General features: G+C 44.5%; 1 protein-coding gene across 1 annotated transcript in view; it reads left to right on the forward strand.

The window, feature by feature from the left end:
• Positions 1-3,852: 3,852 nt before the first annotated feature.
• The window catches only part of LOC106586841 (protocadherin-17), a 50,273-nt gene continuing 34,752 nt past the window's right edge, over positions 3,853-19,373 (forward strand). The window contains exons 1-3 of the mRNA XM_014174553.2: positions 3,853-7,503; positions 8,649-8,707; positions 8,875-9,047. Coding sequence (XP_014030028.2) covers positions 5,023-7,503; positions 8,649-8,707; positions 8,875-9,047 — 2,713 coding nt within the window. The 5' untranslated portion in view covers positions 3,853-5,022. The remainder of the gene's footprint in view (positions 7,504-8,648; positions 8,708-8,874; positions 9,048-19,373) is intronic.

A 19,373-nucleotide genomic window follows, 5' to 3' on the forward strand; every position in this document is an offset into this window, starting at 1 on the left:
AAAGCTCAGTTGTCCTGAATCTGCACAACTCTGCCAGGACCTAGGATCAGGGGAGACACTCAAGTGTTTTAGTACTATATCGCTTGACACAATGATGAAAATAATCATGGCCTCTAAACCTTCAAGCTGCATACTGGACCCTATTCCAACTAAACTACTGAAAGAGCTTTTTCCTGTGCTTGGCCCTCCTATGTTAAACATAATAAACAGCTCTCTATCCACTGGATGTGTACCAAACTCACTAAAAGTGGCAGTAATAAAGCCTCTCTTGAAAAAGCCAAACCTTGACCCAGAAATATAAAAAACTATTGGCCTATATCGAATCTCCCATTCCTCTCAAAAAAAATTGAAAAAGCTGTTGCACAGCAACTCACTGCCTTCCTGAAGACAAACAATGTATATGAAATGCTTCAGTATGGTTTTAGACCCCATCATAGCACTGAGACTGCACTTGTGAAGGTGGTAAATTACCTTTTAATGGTGTCAGACCGAGGCTCTGCATCTGTCCTCATGATCCTAGACCTTAGTGCTGCTTTTGATACCATCGATCACCACATTCTTTTGGAGAGACTGGAAACCCAAATTGGTCTTCACGACAAGTTCTGGCCTGGCTTAGATCTTATCTGTCGGACAGATATCAGTTTGTCTCTGTGAATGGTTTGTCCTCTGACAAATCAACTGTTTCAGTGTTCCTCAAGGTTCCGTTTTAGGACCACTATTGTTTTCACTATATATTTTACCTCTTGGGGATGTCATTCGAAAACATAATGTTAAATTTCACTGCTATGCGGATGACACACAACTGTACATTTCAATGAAACATGGTGAAGCTCCAAAATTGCCCTCGCTGGAAATTTGTGTTTCAGACATATGGAAGTGGATGGCTGCAAACGTTCTACTTTTAAACTAGGACAAAACAGAGATGCTTGTTCTAGGTCCCAAGAAACAAAGAGATCTTCTGTTGAATCTGACAATTAATCTTGATGGTTGTACAGTCGTCTCAAATAAAACTGTGAAGGACCTCGACGTTACTCTGGACCCTGATCTCTCTTTTGACGAACATATCAAGATTGTTTCAAGGACAGCTTTTTCCCATCTGCGTAACATTGCAAAGATCAGATATTTTCTGTCCAAAATTGATGCAGAAAAATGGATCCATGCTTTTGTTACTTCTAGGTTAGACTACTGCAATGCTCTACTTTCCGGCTACCCGGATAAAGCACTAAATAAACTTCAGTTAGTGCTAAATACGGCTGCTAGAATCCTGACTAGAACCCCAAAAATGTGATCATATTACTCCAGTGCTAGCCTCCTTACACTGGCTTCCTGTTAAGGCAAGGGCTGATTTCAAGGTTTTACTGCGAACCTACAAAGCATTACATGGGCTTGCTCTTACCTATCTTTCCGATTTGGTCCTGCCGTGCATACCTACACGTACGCTACGGTCACAAGACGCAGGAATCCTAATTGTCCCTAGAATTTCTAAGCAAACAGCTGGAGGCAGGGCTTTCTCCTATAGAGCTCCATTTTTTATGGAATGGTCTGCCTACCCATTTGAGAGACGCAGATTTGGTCTCAACCTTTAAGTCTTTATTGAAGACTCATCTCTTCAGTAGGTCCTATGATTGAGTGTAGTCTGGCCCAGGAGTGTGAAGGTGAACGGAAAGGCACTGGAGCAACGAACCACCCTTGCTGTCTCTGCCTAGCCGGTTCCCCTCTCTCCACTGGGATTCTCTGCCTCTAACCCTATTACAGGGGCCAAGTCACTGGCTTACTGGTGCTCTTCCATGCCGTCCCTAGGAGGGGTGCGTCACTTGAGTGGGTTGAGTCACTGACGCGATTTTCCTGTCTGGGTTGGCGCCCCCCCTCGGGTTGTGCCGTGGCGGAGATCTTTGTGGGCTATGTCTCAGGATGGTAAGTTGGTGGTTGAAGCTATCCCTCTAGTGGTGTGGGGGCTGTGCATTGGCAAAGTGGGTGGGGTTATATCCTGCCTGTTTAGCCCTGTCCGGGGGTATCATCGGATGGGGCCACAGTGTCTCTTGACCCCTCCTGTCTCAGCCTCCAGTATTTATGCTGCAGTAGTTTATGTGTCGGGGGGCTAGGGTCAGTCTGTTATATTTGGAGTATTTCTCCAGTGTCTTGTGTGAATTGAAGTATGCTCTCTCTAATTCTCTCTTTCTCTCTCTCTTTCTTGCTTTCTTTCTTTCTCTCTCTCGGGGGACCTGAGCCCTAGGACCATGCCTCAGGACAACCTGGCATGATGACTCCTTGCTGTCCCCAGTCGACCTGGTCGTGCTGCTGCTCCAGTTTCAACTGTTCTGCCTGCGGCTATGGAACCCTGACCTGTTCACCGGACGTGCTACCTGTCCCAGACCTGCTTTTTTCAACTCTCTAGAGACAGCAGGAGCGGTAGAGATACTCTCAATGATCAGCTATGAAAAGCCAACTGACATTTACTCCTGAGGTGCTGACCTGTTGCACCCTCGACAACCACTGTGATTATTATTATTTGATCATGCTGGTCATTTATGAACATTTGAACATCTTGGCCATGTTCTGTTATAATCTCCACCCAGATCAGCCAGAAGAGGACTGGCCACCCCTCATAGCCTGGTTCCTCTCTAGGTTTCTTCCTAGGTTTTGGCCTTTCTAGGGAGTTTTTCCTAGCCACCGTGCTTCTACACCTGCATTGCTTGCTGTTTGGGGTTTTAGGCTGGGTTTCTGTTCAACACTTTGAGATATCAGCTGATGTAAGAAGGGCTATATAAATAAATTTGATTTGATTTGAACAGGACTGACCACCTTTAATGAGCTCTTTCTGGTATGACCAGTGCTTGACTTGGGCAGGAGCTCTCAACCTTAACCTTTTTATCTAACCCTTCCCCTAACCCCAACCTTAACCTTTTTATCTAACCCTTCCCCTAACCCCAACCTTAACCTTTTTATCTAAACCTTCCCCTAAACCCTACCTTAACCGTTTTATCTAACCCTTCCCCTAACCCCAACCTTAACCTTTTTATCTAACCCTTCCCCTAACCCCAACCTTAACCTTTTTATCTAACCCTTCCCCTAACCCCAACCTTAACCTTTTTATCTAACCCTTCCCCTAACCCCAACCTTAACCTTTTTATCTAACCCTTCCCCTAACCCCAACCTTAACCTTTTTATCTAACCCTTCCCCTAACCCCAACCTTAACCTTTTTATCTAACCCTTCCCCTAACCCCAACCTTAACCTTTTTATCTAACCCTTCCCCTAACCCCAACCTTAACCTTTTTATCTAACCCTTTCCCTAACCCCAACCTTAACCTTTTTATCTAACCCTTCTCTTAACCCCAACCTTAACCTTTTTAGCTAAACCTTCCCCTAGCCCCTACCCTAGGTAACATTAGCAACAACAAATTGGAATTCGCAACATATCAAACATTTAGCAAATTCCTAACATATCATATGAATTGTTATTTGTAACATATCATACGAAATGGATGATGGACATCCACAAATTAATACATACCATGCCAAACGTAACATATCATACTAAATAGAGTATCTCGGATTTATGTACAGAATAATAATGCTCTGAGACCAGGTTGGTTCCTCTTATAGAATATTAGTTTAAAAGTATTGTGGAGCTCCTGCATCTAAATATAACAATTTTCACCCAAAATGTCAGTCCAAGTCAAGCACTGGGTCACCACTCTACCCAAACCCTCACAGGTTTTATCAGTCTTTTTATATTTATTCCTATTCCGACATTTTTCTATGATCCACACACTATCTGTACTGCACATCCAGATGTATTCGGAACAACATCCACAAGCACGTTTTCATCTCCAGCTCTCTGCTCAGTGCGCTCACATCAGTAAGTGAGTCACGTACCAGCGGAACAGCCCTCCTTCAATGCGAACTTGCCAGACCTATTGGAGAAAACCCCCAAGGCAGGATCTGTCACTGTTTCACTCATTGGCTGAAAGACGATCAGAAACATGTTAAATGCACCAAGATATAAACTGGAGTCGGTGTAGGGCGTATTGAGGATTCTAGAGGTAACCAGATCTCAATGCCAAGACGAGCTGTTTTCAACTGTTGACGTGACTGGAGAATTGAACACAGAAAAAAATATATATATATTTTTGAGCATATCGGAAAATCTACAACGTTGTGCACCTGATTTCTTGGATTTGTGTAACCTCTAAAGAGGCAGTGTTGATGCTCTTACCCCGAATCAATGCAGGATGCAAGAGCACAAGGTCCAACTGGACTGGATTACCGGATTACTGGACTGATTATAGGACAATTATCGGGCAAAAGTCCTTATCGCTCTCCAGATGTTCGTGAATGAAAGGATGTAAAACGTGGTCCCGAAGGAGCATATTTATTGGTGCATCTGCTATAGGATACTTTATGGGTTAGTTCATGTAGCCTACATGTTCATAACCTATATGCAACAGTGTGTAGCCTAGCTCTCACATGAGAAAAAAAAAGTATACTGTGTACTGTAGATGGTAGCCGGCTACGCTGGAAAATGTGTAGTTAAATGAATGAATATCTCCGTATTTTTCTGTAAACTAGGTGTAGATGCCGCATGGGCTTTGCGCATTTGTACTGCCTAACCTTCAGCATAGAGTGTTGAACAAACGGTTGTAACCTTGTAGCAACAAGGGAAATCATGAACGCTTTAAAATCACTAAATATATTATATTCATCGCACAAGTGAATCACGTCTGCCACATGTTCAATTGTGTATTGCTTTAGGCGAATGCGTGATATGTCTTTGGGCGTTCATCTTTGTTTACAGAAAGAGTTCATCATAGCTGTTTATGGCATGTGAAGGAGGTTAGAATAACCGCTTAAAAGAGGGAAAAGGCTGGCTCATAAATCGATTAAATATCCTCTGTCGTCTTGGATACAAAACTACCTGTCTCTTGTGATTTTAGTCGTAGTGTGGCACCTGGACAAATCAACAGGTTGGAAGTTAAAAGGGACATTTTTTAAGCACGCGCATCCTACACAGTAAAGGGATATGCGTCTTCCTGTTCTATTTTTCCTTCTCTTCTGGGCTAAAGCCCGGACACTGAAAAATCTCAATTATTCTGTTCCGGAGGAGCAGGGACCTGGAACTGTTATCGGAAACATTGCTAAGGATGCCGGATTTGGACCCGTGGAGAAAGGAAAAAAATCGAACTTTCGAGTTCTGGAGAATTCTGCTCCACATCTCATTGATGTGGATTCGGAGAGTGGGCTGCTTTTTACCAAACAGCGGATTGACAGGGAGACATTGTGCAAACGCAACCCCAAGTGTCAGCTCTCCATGGAAGTGTTTGCCAACGACAAGGAAATATGCATGATCAAGATTGATGTAGTGGATATAAACGACAACTCCCCCAGTTTCCCCTCAGATCACATCAATATTGATATTTCAGAGAATGCAGCTGCTGGGACACGGTTCCCTTTAACAATTGCACACGACTCAGATTCTGGACAAAACGGAATAAAGACTTATCAGGTCACCAGAGATGATTACAATACATTTTCTTTGGACTTGAAATTGAGGGGTGATGGAACCATCTATCCTGAATTGGTGGTTCAGCGCCCTCTAGATAGGGAAGATCAGTCTCATCACACCCTCCTTTTGACAGCCATTGATGGAGGCGAGTATCCAAGATCAGGGTCCATGCAAATCAATGTGAGAGTTACTGATTCAAATGATAATAGCCCGGTATTTGACAAACCCGGCTACATGCTGGAGCTTCCTGAAAACTCACCGCCTGGAAGAATGCTGATAGATGTGAATGCAACTGACCAAGATGAGGGCAGCAATGGACAGATAGTCTATTCTTTCAGTGGATATGCATCCGATAGAGTCCAGGAGTTGTTTTCTATTGATCCCAAAACAGGTGTCATTAAGATTCAGGGAGAAATTGACTATGAGGATAATCCAACCATTGAATTTGACGTGCAGGCCATGGACCTGGGGCCTAACCCCATCCCTGGCCATTGTAAGATTTCAGTCAAAGTGCTTGACAAGAATGATAACTGGCCCGTTATAAGTTTTGTCTCCGTCCGCCAGGGAGCTATCAGTGAGGCAGCGCCTCCAGAATCTGTCATCGCCCTGGTGAGAGTCACTGATAAGGATTCTGGGAGGAATGGCCAGCTCCAGTGCAGGGTGCTTGGCAATGTACCATTCAGGCTGCAGGAAAACAATGATAATTTTTACACTCTGCTCACAGACAGACCTCTAGACAGGGAACTGAAAGACGAATATAATGTGACCATAGTGGCCAGAGACAACGGAATACCTTCGTTGAATTACACCAAATCATTTACAGTGAAAATCTTAGATGAGAATGATAACGCACCACGTTTCACCAAGACAGTGTACGTGCTCCAGGTGCCTGAGAACAATATCCCAGGGGAGTACTTAGGCTCAGTTCTGGCTCATGATCCAGATATAGGTCAGAATGGAACTGTGTCTTACTCCATTTTACCGTCGCACATCGGAGACGTGTCAGTTTACACCTACGTGTCTGTCAATCCTACCAACGGAGCCATATACGCATCAAGGTCTTTCAACTACGAACAAACTAAGTTCTTTGAGTTCAAAGTTCAAGCTAAAGACGCAGGGTCTCCTCATATGGAGGGCAGTGCCACCGTCAGGGTCAGTGTGCTTGACGTCAATGACAATCTACCAGTTATTGTATTACCCCTCCTGCTAAATGATACTGCGGAAATCATGGTACCTAGAAATGTAGGCCTGGGGTACATAGTGACCACAGTGAGAGCAGTCGATCAGGACCACGGGGAGAGCGGTCGTCTGACCTACGAGATCTGGGAGGGTAACGAGGAGCACCTGTTTGAGATGGACCCTGTGGCCGGCGAGGTGAGGACTGCCCATGCTGTGTGGGAGGACGTGGCCCCAGCTGTGGAGCTGGTAGTGAAGGTAACCGATCACGGCAAGCCCCCGCTGTCTGCCGTGGCTAAGCTGATTATTAAGGCCAACACAGGAGCCATGACAGCAGGGGAGTCCAGCGCCAGCGGGGAGCAGCAGCACTGGGACATGTCCCTGCCCCTCATCATCACCCTCTGCATCATCTCCCTCATGCTCCTGGCTGTCATGACTACCATCGCCGTTAAGTCCAAGCATCAAGATAAGGAGGCTGAGAATTATAACTGCCGTATGGCCGAGTACTCCAACTCCAATCCCCCGGTTGGAAACGGCAAGAAGAAGAGGATCAACAAGAGCGACATCATGCTGGTGCAGAGCGAGGTGGAGGAGAGGGACTCTGTGAGCAGGATGAACGTGGTGAGCAGCCCGTCTCTCATCACCTCGCCTATCTGTTTCGACTACCAGGCGACCAGCCCACTGCCTCTCACGCTGCCCAGGTCAGAGGTCATGTACCTGAAAACCACTTTCAACAGCCTGACGGTACCTCGGGCTGGCTGTCACTCAAGCTTTGCAGGGCTTACCACAGAGACTCCTATGAATAGAATGTCAGTGATACAGGTAAGAAACAGAATCATTGTCAGCCTTTTATTCTCCATTCATGAATTCTAATCTGCCACAAGAGAGGTAATTCTTCAAATCAATACTCTCAGGCACCATGCAATCACACATCCTTCTGATCATTTTTATTCCCTGTCTAGCGCCTTACAATATTTCCAATTGAAGTACTTAAAAAATGCAGCCGATACAGGATAATACGCCATATTGAAGAAATGTATTCAAATATATGTTGGCACCGGTTGTTATCGTGCTTGAATAGACTGTTTGCAATCAACTTCCTCCTCCACAGAGATCCTAACCATTTGGCCCATTATGAGTTGCTTCTAGCAGCACCTTACAGGTGGTCTGAATAATCAGAAACCCATTTCTGTTAGATATGCAAACCATGTGAGTCTTGGACTGCGCTGCTGTGCTGCCACTGCCAGAGCCGTCTGTGAAAACAAAACCCTGCCCGAAATGTGGGATTGGACGGCAGCTTGTCTGATCACATTAGTGAAATATTATGTGCCAGACAGCTAGATGCATACAGCATAACCTTACAATCCCATTTCTTGCCATCCACAAACATGGGCCAGTTCCATAAATCCAAATCCAATGTTTGCACGATAAGGCCTTTACCAGGGTCCAGCTCTACCTTGTACAAAATCACAGGGTTGCTTATGCAAGCCAGCATATTCAATTGACAGGGAATGCATGTAATTGTATTTAGCACAGCAGTGTTTTTCAGTTGTTAATGATGTAAATATCTAGGACAGTCTCCGAGATGATAACACTGATGACAAGGTCTGTTGCTAGGGCATGTTGCTAGGGCATGTGGGTGTGATCAACACAAACACAATAATTCTCATGATAAGTAGAAACGTGGATGCAGATGACAGTGGCTGCTGCATTACTGCTCACCCTCGCCAAGCAGGCACATATAGTATGGACATGAAGGAGATTTGTTATTTTCAGGGTACCACTTTGGAATATATTTTATTACCATGTTTCATATATTCCTAAATGATTCAAATGTACAGATCAGAATTCAGGCCAAGCCATAGCTATGGGCATGTCCTTTAAATATCTCATGTTGCATACATAAAAGGAGAAAAAAAATGTCTGGAGCACAATAAACTAATAATTCTCTCTGATTTTATTCTCAGACGGATAATTTTCCTTCGGAGCCGAATAACATGGCCAACAGGCAACCATTTGCTCAAAGGTAAGGTCGCTAAATGATAACTACCTAACCACCTCAGTTTGCATCGTAGTCAATATCAAGGCATCAGGCCAAGCATGTCAAATAGGGCGCAGAGGCGATCACAAGAAAGATAGACACTTCCACCAGTGAGTTATTTTTTATTTCATGTTTCTCTCCCCATCCTGCAGCAGCTCAACTTTTAAGGATGCAGAGCGAGCGAGCCTCCGAGACAGTGGCCATGGTGATAGTGACCAGGCTGATAGTGACCTGGATACTAATAAAGGCTGTGCCTGCAACACGTCTGCCAGGGAGGCCCTCAAGATGAAAGCCACAGCAGTTAATGGCCAGCCTCTTGACCAGGGTGAGTGGAAGCTCTCTCTCTCTGACATCGTGAAGACACTTAACAGACCCTTGTATCAGACCCCTGCACCAAGCCAACATGCACTACAAACACGTGTGTTGACAGTCTGTCTATCCCTAATCCTACAGAACCGCTCTCAGTGTAAAGCTAAAGTAAATGATGATTACACTGTGTACACCTCAAAGAGATTACTGAAATCGTAATACTTAAAAGAGATTGTAACAGTATGAATTCTTTGCAGCAGTAATGAAATCTTAGCTCTGTGAGACAGCTTCATATTGTAGCTCAGTGCTGGTGCAGAAATGTTGAACTACACTGCCAAGATTACATGAAGGCGCCATAGTGGAAAATAGATGATAGTTAAGCGGATAAAAGGGTCCATTGACTGAAGGAAATGATGTTCAAACATCCTCTGCCAGCTTTAGCAATCAAACGAGCTCATAAGCATTGTAAAGTGTACCTCTATGGCTGTCTCATTTGAACATTTCATTATTTGATTATGAACTTTCTGCAAGCCTTGCTTGAATCACAAGACAGGGACAAAAGAGCATGACAGACACTTTCAGTACAAACAGACATGTAGCTTTTGGTGACTGCTGACAGAATGCTTTCTTTCTCAGGTGCCTTTAATAGACTGTTAGAATGGTAAAGATGTATGTACGATAGGGAATGATAAATAGGAGTATTTCGTGCCAGTTATGTCAAAAGTCTTGTTGATGTTCTCAATACATACAAGCGTTGATGAGTTTGAAACACTTTCCACCAGTCAAGTGCTTTTCACCACTTGTCGGATTATGATTGGTTTATGTAGCTCTTTTTCTGTGTGATACGATGAGGCACATCTCCCATATACATCTTCCAAACCAAGACGTTTTTTTGTCAACTTTAGCATCTCGTCAACTTTAGCATTCCGTCAACTTTAGCATCTCGCCAAGTTTAGCATCCCGTCAACTTTAGCATCCCGCCAACTTTAGCATTGTGCCAAGTTTAGCATCCTGTCAACTTTAGCATCCCGCCAACTTTAGCATTGTGCCAAGTTTAGCATCTCGCCAACTTTAGCATCCCGCCAACTTTAGCATCCCGCCAACTTTAGCATTCCGCCAACTTTAGCTTCCTGAGTGGCGCAGCAGTATAAGGCACGGCATCTCTGTGATGGGACAAGACTGTAACTACCAATTGGATATTACGAAATTGGGGAGAAAAAGGGGTGAAATAAAATAGAGAAATGAATTTACTTCTGGTGTACCAACATGCAATGTTGGTCGTAAGCCATAGGCATAACTTTATCGCAATAATGACTAGGTTGGTTATACATTTCATTTATAACAAAAAGTAGGCAAAAAGTTGATGGGATGTTAAAGTTGGCGGCATGCTAAAGTTGATGGGATGTTAAAGTTGGCGGGATGCTAAAGTTGGCGGAATGCTAAAGTTGGCGGGATGCTAAAGTTGGCGGGATGCTAAAGTTGACAGGATGCTAAACTTGGCACAATGCTAAAGTTGGCGGGATGATACATTTGACGGGATCCCGTCAAAAGTTGACGGCGGGATGCTAAAGTTGGCGGAATGCTAAAGTTGGCGGGATGCTAAAGTTGGCGAGATGCTAAAGTTGGCACAATGCTAAAGTTGGCGGGATGCTAAAGTTGACAGGATGCTAAACTTGGCACAATGCTAAAGTTGGCGGGATGCTAAATTTGACGGGATCCCGTCAAAAGTTGACGGCGGGATGCTAAAGTTGGCGGAATGCTAAAGTTGGCGGGATGCTAAAGTTGGCGAGATGCTAAAGTTGGCACAATGCTAAAGTTGGCGGGATGCTAAAGTTGACAGGATGCTAAACTTGGCACAATGCTAAAGTTGGCGGGATGCTAAAGTTGACGGGATCCCGTCAAAAGTTGACATCCTGTCAAGTAGCATCCCGCCAACTTTAACATCCCATCAACTTTAGCATCCCATCAACTTTTTGCCTACTTTTTGTTTTATATGAAATGTATAACCAACCTAGTCATTATTGCGATAAAGTTCTGCCTACGGCTTACGACTTGATCACACCAACATTGCATTTTGGTACACCAGAAGTAAATTCATTTCTCTATTTTATTTCACCCCTTTTTCTCCCCAATTTCGTAATATCCAATTGGTAGTTACAGTCTTGTCCCATCACTGAGATGCAGTGCCTTATACTGCTGCGCCACTCAGGAAGCCCAGTAGTTCAACATTCTTTCCCCATCAGATCCCAAAATATAAGCTTGTTTTTACTCCGCAATGTTTGTAAACAAAGAAAATGTAATCACACTGTATAGCTTCAAAACATGGTTAAAACTATACTTCTGATATCATGGATGGTCAGTTATTGTATCCATAGCTCTGTCTTTGAATTTGAGAGTGGTTACATTTCTCTAGCCCCATCCCCCCTCCCCAAACAGTGATGGGGAGTACACTTTGTTATTGTTTTAACTGCTTTAACAAGTGGATTCTTTTTCGCTTCACTTGCAGGCGCTTAGTAGCCAAGGCCTAGTCCAGACCAAAAGCCTGGGACTTGTCTTAATCACCCTCTAGAGTCCAAGCTCTGTGTTAGCCAGGGGTGGGGTGGGGGGGGTTCTAACATATGGAATTGTTTTAAGATGGTCATACCAAGGATCATTTATCTATTTGATTTAGAATTTTAAGACCCCTTAAGGTATTAAAAAAATATATATGAAAATATTATTGGATGAAACATTGAATTTGGCATTACTGCTATAAGCCAATAGAAACACATCAAATAAAAGATTCCCTACATGGAACAACAGTCTCAAAACGAAGTTTGTTCTGAAGTGTGTTTGTCCTTTATCTGAGAGTTATAAGAATGATCAGTAAACTATATATATATATTTTTTTTTTACATGTACAGTGCATTCGTTAAATATTCCGAACACTTGATTTTTTCCACATTTTGTTACGTTACAGCCTTATTCTAAAATGGATTCAATTGTTTTTTTCCCCTCATCAATCTACACACAATAAACAAAGCAAAAAACAGGTTTTTTAAAATGGTTTCAAATTGCAAATTTAACATAAAAAACTGAAATATCATCTACATAAGTATTCAGACCCTTTGCCTTTTGGCAAAAAAGTGGGATGTCATGTGCTTTTTACTGAGGAGTGGCTTCCGTCTGGCCACTCTACCATAAAGGCCTGATTGGTGGAGTGCTGCAGAGATGGTTGTCCTTCTGGAAGGTTCTCCCATCTCCACAGAGGAACTCTGGAGCTCTGTCAGAGTAAACATCAGGTTCTTGGTCACCTCCATGACCAAGGCCCTTCTCCCCCGATTGCTCAGTTTGGCCGGCGAGCTCTAGGAAGAGCCTTGGTCGTTCCAAACTTCTTCCATTTAAGAATGATGGAGGCCACTGTGTTCTTGGGGACCTTCCCCAGATCTTTGCCTCGACACAATCCTGTCTCAGAGCTCTAGGGACAATTCCATTGACCTCATGCCTTGGTTTTTGCTATGATATGCACTGTCAACTGTGGGACCTTATATAGACAGGCGTGTACCTTTTCAAATTATGTCCAATCAATTGAATTCATCACAGGTGGACTCCAATCAAGTTGTAGAAACATCTCAAGGATGATCAATGGAAACATGACGCGCCTAAGCTACATTTCCAGTCTCATAGCAAAAGGTCTGAATACTTATGTAAGTAGGGTATTTCTGTTCGTTTTTTTTATATACATATGCCAACATTTCTAAAAACCTGTTTTTGATTCGTCATTGTGGGGTATTGTGTGTAGATTGATGAGAAGGAAAAAATATATATTTTAGAATAAGGCTGTAACGTAACAAAATGTCTGAATACTTTCTGAATGCACTGTATTTATCCCCTTATTTATCCCCCTGCTTGTTGAACATCTCATTCCAAAATCATGGGCGTTAATATGGAGTTGGTCCCCCCTTTGCTATAACAGCCTCCACTCTTCTGGGAAGGCTGTCCACCAGATGTTGGAACATTGCTGCGGAGACTTGCTTCTTTTCAGCCACGAGCATTAGTGATGTCGGGCACTGATGTTGGGCGATTAGGCCTGGCTTGCAGTTGGGGTTACAATTCATTCCAAAGATGTTTGATGGGGTTGAGGTCAGGGCTCTGTGCAGGCCAGTCAAGTTCTTCCACACCGATCTCGACAAACCATTTTTGTATGGACCTCGCTTTGTGCACGGGGGCATTGTCATGCTGAAACAGGAAAGGGCCTTCCCTAAACTGTTGCCACAAGGTTGGAAGCACAGAATCGTCTAGAATGTCATTGTATGCTGCATTGTTAAGATGTACCTTTTCTGGAACTAAGGGGCCTAGTCTAAACCATGAAAAACAGCCCCAGACTATTATTCCTCCTCCACCAAACTTTACAGTTGGCACTATGCATTGGGGCAGATAGCGTTCTCCTGGCATCTGCCAAACCCAGATTCATCCGTTGGATTGCCAGATGGTGAAGCGTGATTCATCACTCCAGAGAATGTGTTTCCACTGCTCTAGAGTCCAATGGTGGCAAGCTTTTCAGCACTCCAGCCGACGCTTGGCATTGAACATGGTGATCTCAGGTTTGTGTGCGGCAGCTCGGCCATGGAAACACATTTCATGAAGCTACCGACGAACGGTTCTTGTGCTGACATTGCTTCCAGAGGCAGTTTGGAACACGGTAGTGAGTGTTGCAACCGGGGACAGACGATTTTTATACGCTACGCGCTTCAGCACTTGGGGGTCCTGTTCTGTGAGTTTGTGTGGCCTACCACTTTGCGGCTGAGCCGATGTTGCTCCTTGACGTTTCCACAGCACTTACAGTTGACCGGGACAGCTCTAGCAGGGCAGAAATTTGACAAACTGACAAACTGTCAGAAAGGTGGCATCCTATGACAGTGCCACGTTGAAAGTCACTGAGCTCTTCAGTAAGGCCATTCTAATGCCAATGTTTGTCTATGGCGATTGCATGGCTGTGTGCCTGATTTTATACACGTCAGCAACAGGTGTGGCTGAAATCGCCAAATCCACAAATTTAAAGTGGTGTCCACATACTTTAGTATACAGTTGAAGTCGGAAATGTACATACACTTAGGTTGGAGTCATTAAAACTTGTTTTTCAACCATTCCACAATTTCTTGTTAACAAACTATAGTTTTGGCAAGTCGGTTAGGACATCGACTTTGTGCATGACACAAGTAATTTTTCCAACAATTGTTTACAGACAGATTATTTCACTTATAATTCAATGTATCACAATTTCAGTGGGTCATAAGTTTACATACACTCATTTGACTGTGTCTTAAACAGCTTGTAAAATTCAAGAACATTTTATCATGGCTTTAGAAGATTCTGTTAGGCTAATTGACATCATTTGAGTCAATTGGAGGTGTACCTGTCGATGTATTTCAAGGCCTACCTTCAAACTCAGTGCCTCTCTGCTTAACATCATGGGAAAATCAAAAGAAATCAGCCAAGACCTCAGAAAAAAAATTGTAGACCTCCACAAGTTGGTTCATCATTGGGAGCAATTTCCAAACGCCTGAAGGTACCACGTTCATCTGAACAAACAATAGTACGCAAGTATAAACACCATGGGACCACGCAGCCGTCAACCGCTCAGGAAGGAGACGCGTTCTGTCTCCTAGAGATGAACGTACTTTGGTGCGAAAAGTGCAAATCAATCCCAGAACAACAGCAAAGGACCTTGTGAAGATGTTGGAGGAAACAGGTACAAAAGTATCTATATCCATAGTAAAACGAGTCCTATATCGACATAACCGGAAAGGCTGCTCAGCAAGGAAGAAGCCACTGCTCCAAAACTGCCATAAAAAAGCCAGACTGTGGTGGCAGCATCATGTTGTGGGGGTGATTTGCTTCAGGAGGGACTGGTGCACTTCACAAAATAGATGGCATCATGAGGTAAGAAAATGAAGTGGATATATTGAAGCAACATCTCAAGACATCAGTCAGGAAGTTAAAGCTTGGTCGCAAATGGGTCTTCCAAATGGACAATGACCCCAAGCATACTTCCAAAGTTGTGAAAAAATGGCTTAAGGACAACAAAGTCAAGGTTTTGGAGTGGCAAACACAAAGCCCTGACCTCAAACCTATAGAAAATGTGTGGGCAGAACTGAAAAAGTGTGTGCGAGCAAGGAGGCCTACAAACCTGACTCAGTTACATCAGCTCTGTCAGGAGGAATGGGCCAAAATTCACCCAACTTATTGTGGGAAGCTTGTGGAAGGCTACCCGAAACGTTTGACCTAAGTTAAACAATTTAAAGGCAATGCTACTAAACACTAATTGAGTGTATGTAAACTTCTGACCCACTGGGAATGTGATGAAAGAAATAAAATCTGAAATAAATCATTCTCTCTACTATTATTCTGACATTTCAAATTCTTAAAATAAAGTGGTGATCCTAACTGACCTAAGACAGGGAATTTTTACTAGGATTAAATGTCAGGAATTGTGAAAAACAGAGTTTAAATGTATATGGCTAAGGTGTATGTAAACGTCCGACTTCAACTGTATATAGTTTATCTCCAAATATACTGTACATTACTTCTGAGGACCTGCTTAAAACAAATGAATAATGGGTTTCTTTGTGATGGTGTAAATTCAATGGATTTATTAAAATAGATGTCCATCCACATCGGCCCATATCTACTCCCACTCTTGAACCAGCCGCCATGTGCACGGGTGATATAATAGGCTGATCCCGGCAAGAACGTGGCAAAAATGGGACTGTATTAATTAGGCTCTAAAGACTATTGCCAGAATTGTTTTACAGGCAACATACAAAAGTCTGTCTGTGAAAGGGGTAATAGTCACAGTTTGTCTGCAGTCAGAAACATAGTGGAAGACTTTACTTGAAATGGGGCTGGCTCTCATTTCCCATAGTCAGAGACAGAAGTGTCTTGGAATGGAATGGCTGTTGTCATCAGCTCCCTGGACAGTACTGTTGTCATCAGGTCCCTGGACAGTACTGTAGTCATCAGGTGGACAGTACTGTTGTCATCAGCTGGACAGTACTGTGGTCATCAGGTCCCTGGACAATACCGTTGTCATCAGGTCCCTGGACAGTACTGTGGTCATCAGGTCCCTGGACAGTACTGTGGTCATCAGGTGGACAGTACTGTTGTCATCAGGTGGACAGTATTGTGGTCATCAGGTCCCTGGACAGTACTGTGGTCATCAGGTGGACAGTTCTGTTGTCATCAGGTGGACAGTATTGTGGTCATCAGGTCCCTGGACAGTACTGTAGTCATCAGGTCCCTGGACAGTACTGTAGTCATCAGGTCCCTGGACAGTACTGTGGTCATCAGGTCCCTGGACAGTACTGTTGTCATCAGGTGGTCAGTACTGTAGTCATCAGGTGGACAGTACTGTAGTCATCAGGTCCCTGGACAGTACTGTTGTCATCAGGTGGACAGTACTGTAGTCATCAGGTCCCTGGACAGTACTGTAGTCATCAGGTGGACAGTACTGTGGTCATCATTTGGACAGTACTGTTGTCATCAGGTGGACAGTACTGTAGTCATCAGGTGGACAGTACTGTTGTCATCAGGTGGACAGTACTGTTGTCATCAGGTGTACAGTACTGTAGTCATCAGGTCCCTGGACAGTACTGTTGTCATCAGGTGGACAGTACTGTTGTCATCAGGTCCCTGGACAGTACTGTTGTCATCAGGTCCCTGGACAGTACTGTAGTCATCAGGTGGACAGTACTGTAGTCATCAGGTGGACAGTACTGTAGTCATCAGGTCCCTGGACAGTACTGTTGTCATCAGGTCCCTGGACAGTACTGTAGTCATCAGGTGGACAGTACTGTAGTCATCAGGTGGACAGTACTGTAGTCATCAGGTCCCTGGACAGTACTGTAGTCATCAGGTGGACAGTACTGTTGTCATCAGGTCCCTGGACAGTACTGTTGTCATCAGGTGGACAGTACTGTAGTCATCATGTCCCTGGACAGTACTGTAGTCATCAGGTGGACAGTACTGTGGTCATCAGGTCCCTGGACAGTACTGTGGTCATCAGGTGGACAGTACTGTTGTCATCAGGTGGACAGTACTGTTGTCATCAGGTCCCTGGACAGAACTGTTGTCATCAGGTGGACAGTACTGTAGTCATCAGGTCCCTGGACAGTACTGTGGTCATCAGGTGGACAGTACTGTAGTCATCAGGTGGACAGTACTGTAGTCATCAGGTCCCTGGACAGTACTGTAGTCATCAGGTGGACAGTACTGTTGTCATCAGGTGGACAGTACTGTAGTCATCAGGTGGACAGTACTGTTGTCATCAGGTCCCTGGACAGTACTGTAGTCATCAGGTCCCTGGACAGTACTGTTGTCATCAGGTGGACAGTACTGTTGTCATCAGGTGGACAGTACTGTTGTCATCAGGTGGACAGTACTGTAGTCATCAGGTCCCTGGACAGTACTGTAGTCATCAGGTCCCTGGACAGTACTGTAGTCATCATGTCCCTGGACAGTACTGTTGTCATCAGGTCCCTGGACAGTACTGTAGTCATCAGGTCCCTGGACAGTACTGTTGTCATCAGGTGGACAGTACTGTAGTCATCATGTCCCTGGACAGTACTGTTGTCATCAGGTGGACAGTACTGTTGTCATCACATCCCTGGACAGTACTGTAGTCATTAGGTGGACAGTACTGTAGTCATCAGGTCCCTGGACAGTACTGTAGTCATCAGGTCCCTGGACAGTACTGTTGTCATCAGGTGGACAGTACTGTTGTCATCAGGTGGACAGTACTGTAGTCATTAGGTGGACAGTACTGTAGTCATCAGGTCCCTGGACAGTACTGTTGTCATCAGGTCCCTGGACAGTACTGTTGTCATCAGGTGGACAGTACTGTTGTCATCAGGTGGACAGTACTGTAGTCATCAGGTGGACAGTACTGTAGTCATCAGGTCCCTGGACAGTACTGTTGTCATCAGGTCCCTGGACAGTACTGTTGTCATCAGGTGGACAGTACTGTTGTCATCAGGTGGACAGTACTGTTGTCATCAGGTCCCTGGACAGTACTGTTGTCATCAGGTCCCTGGACAGTACTGTTGTCATCAGGTGGACAGTACTGTGGTCATCAGGTGGACAGTACTGTTGTCATCAGGTGGACAGTACTGTTGTCATCAGGTGGACAGTACTGTTGTCATCAGGTCCCTGGACAGTACTGTTGTCATCATGTCCCTGGACAGTACTGTTGTCATCAGGTGGACAGTACTGTTGTCATCAGGTCCCTGGACAGTACTGTTGTCATCAGGTGGACAGTACTGTTGTCTCAGGTCCCTGGACAGTACTGTAGTCATCAGGTGGACAGTACTGTTGTCATCAGGTGGACAGTACTGTTGTCATCAGGTGGACAGTACTGTAGTCATCAGGTGGACAGTACTGTAGTCATCAGGTGGACAGTACTGTAGTCATCAGGTGGACAGTACTGTTGTCATCAGGTGGACAGTACTGTTGTCATCAGGTGGACAGTACTGTAGTCATCAGGTGGACAGTACTGTAGTCATCAGGTGGACAGTACTGTTGTCATCAGGTGGACAGTACTGTTGTCATCAGGTCCCTGGACAGTACTGTTGTCATCAGGTGGACAGTACTGTTGTCTCAGGTCCCTGGACAGTACTGTAGTCATCAGGTGGACAGTACTGTTGTCATCAGGTGGACAGTACTGTAGTCATCAGGTGGACAGTACTGTAGTCATCAGGTCCCTGGACAGTACTGTGGTCATCAGGTCCCTGGACAGTACTGTAGTCATCAGGTGGACAGTACTGTAGTCATCAGGTCCCTGGACAGTACGTTAGTCATCAGGTCCCTGGACAGTACTGTTGTCATCAGGTCCCTGGACAGTACTGTTGTCATCAGGTGGACAGTACTGTAGTCATCAGGTGGACAGTACTGTAGTCATCAGGTGGACAGTACTGTAGTCATCAGGTCCCTGGACAGTACTGTTGTCATCAGGTGGACAGTACTGTTGTCATCATGTCCCTGGACAGTACTGTAGTCATCAGGTGGACAGTACTGTTGTCATCATGTCCCTGGACAGTACTGTGGTCATCAGGTGGACAGTACTGTGGTCATCAGGTGGACAGTACTGTTGTCATCTGGTGGACAGTACTGTTGTCATCAGGTCCCTGGACAGTACTGTTGTCATCATGTCCCTGGACAGTACTGTTGTCATCAGGTGGACAGTACTGTAGTCATCAGGTGGACAGTACTGTTGTCATCAGGTCCCTGGACAGTACTGTTGTCATCATGTGCCTGGACAGTACTGTTGTCATCAGGTGGACAGTACTGTTGTCATCAGGTCCCTGGA

The sequence above is a fragment of the Salmo salar genome, chromosome ssa25 (assembly GCF_905237065.1).
Source record: "Salmo salar chromosome ssa25, Ssal_v3.1, whole genome shotgun sequence".
Lineage (NCBI taxonomy): Eukaryota > Metazoa > Chordata > Actinopteri > Salmoniformes > Salmonidae > Salmo > Salmo salar.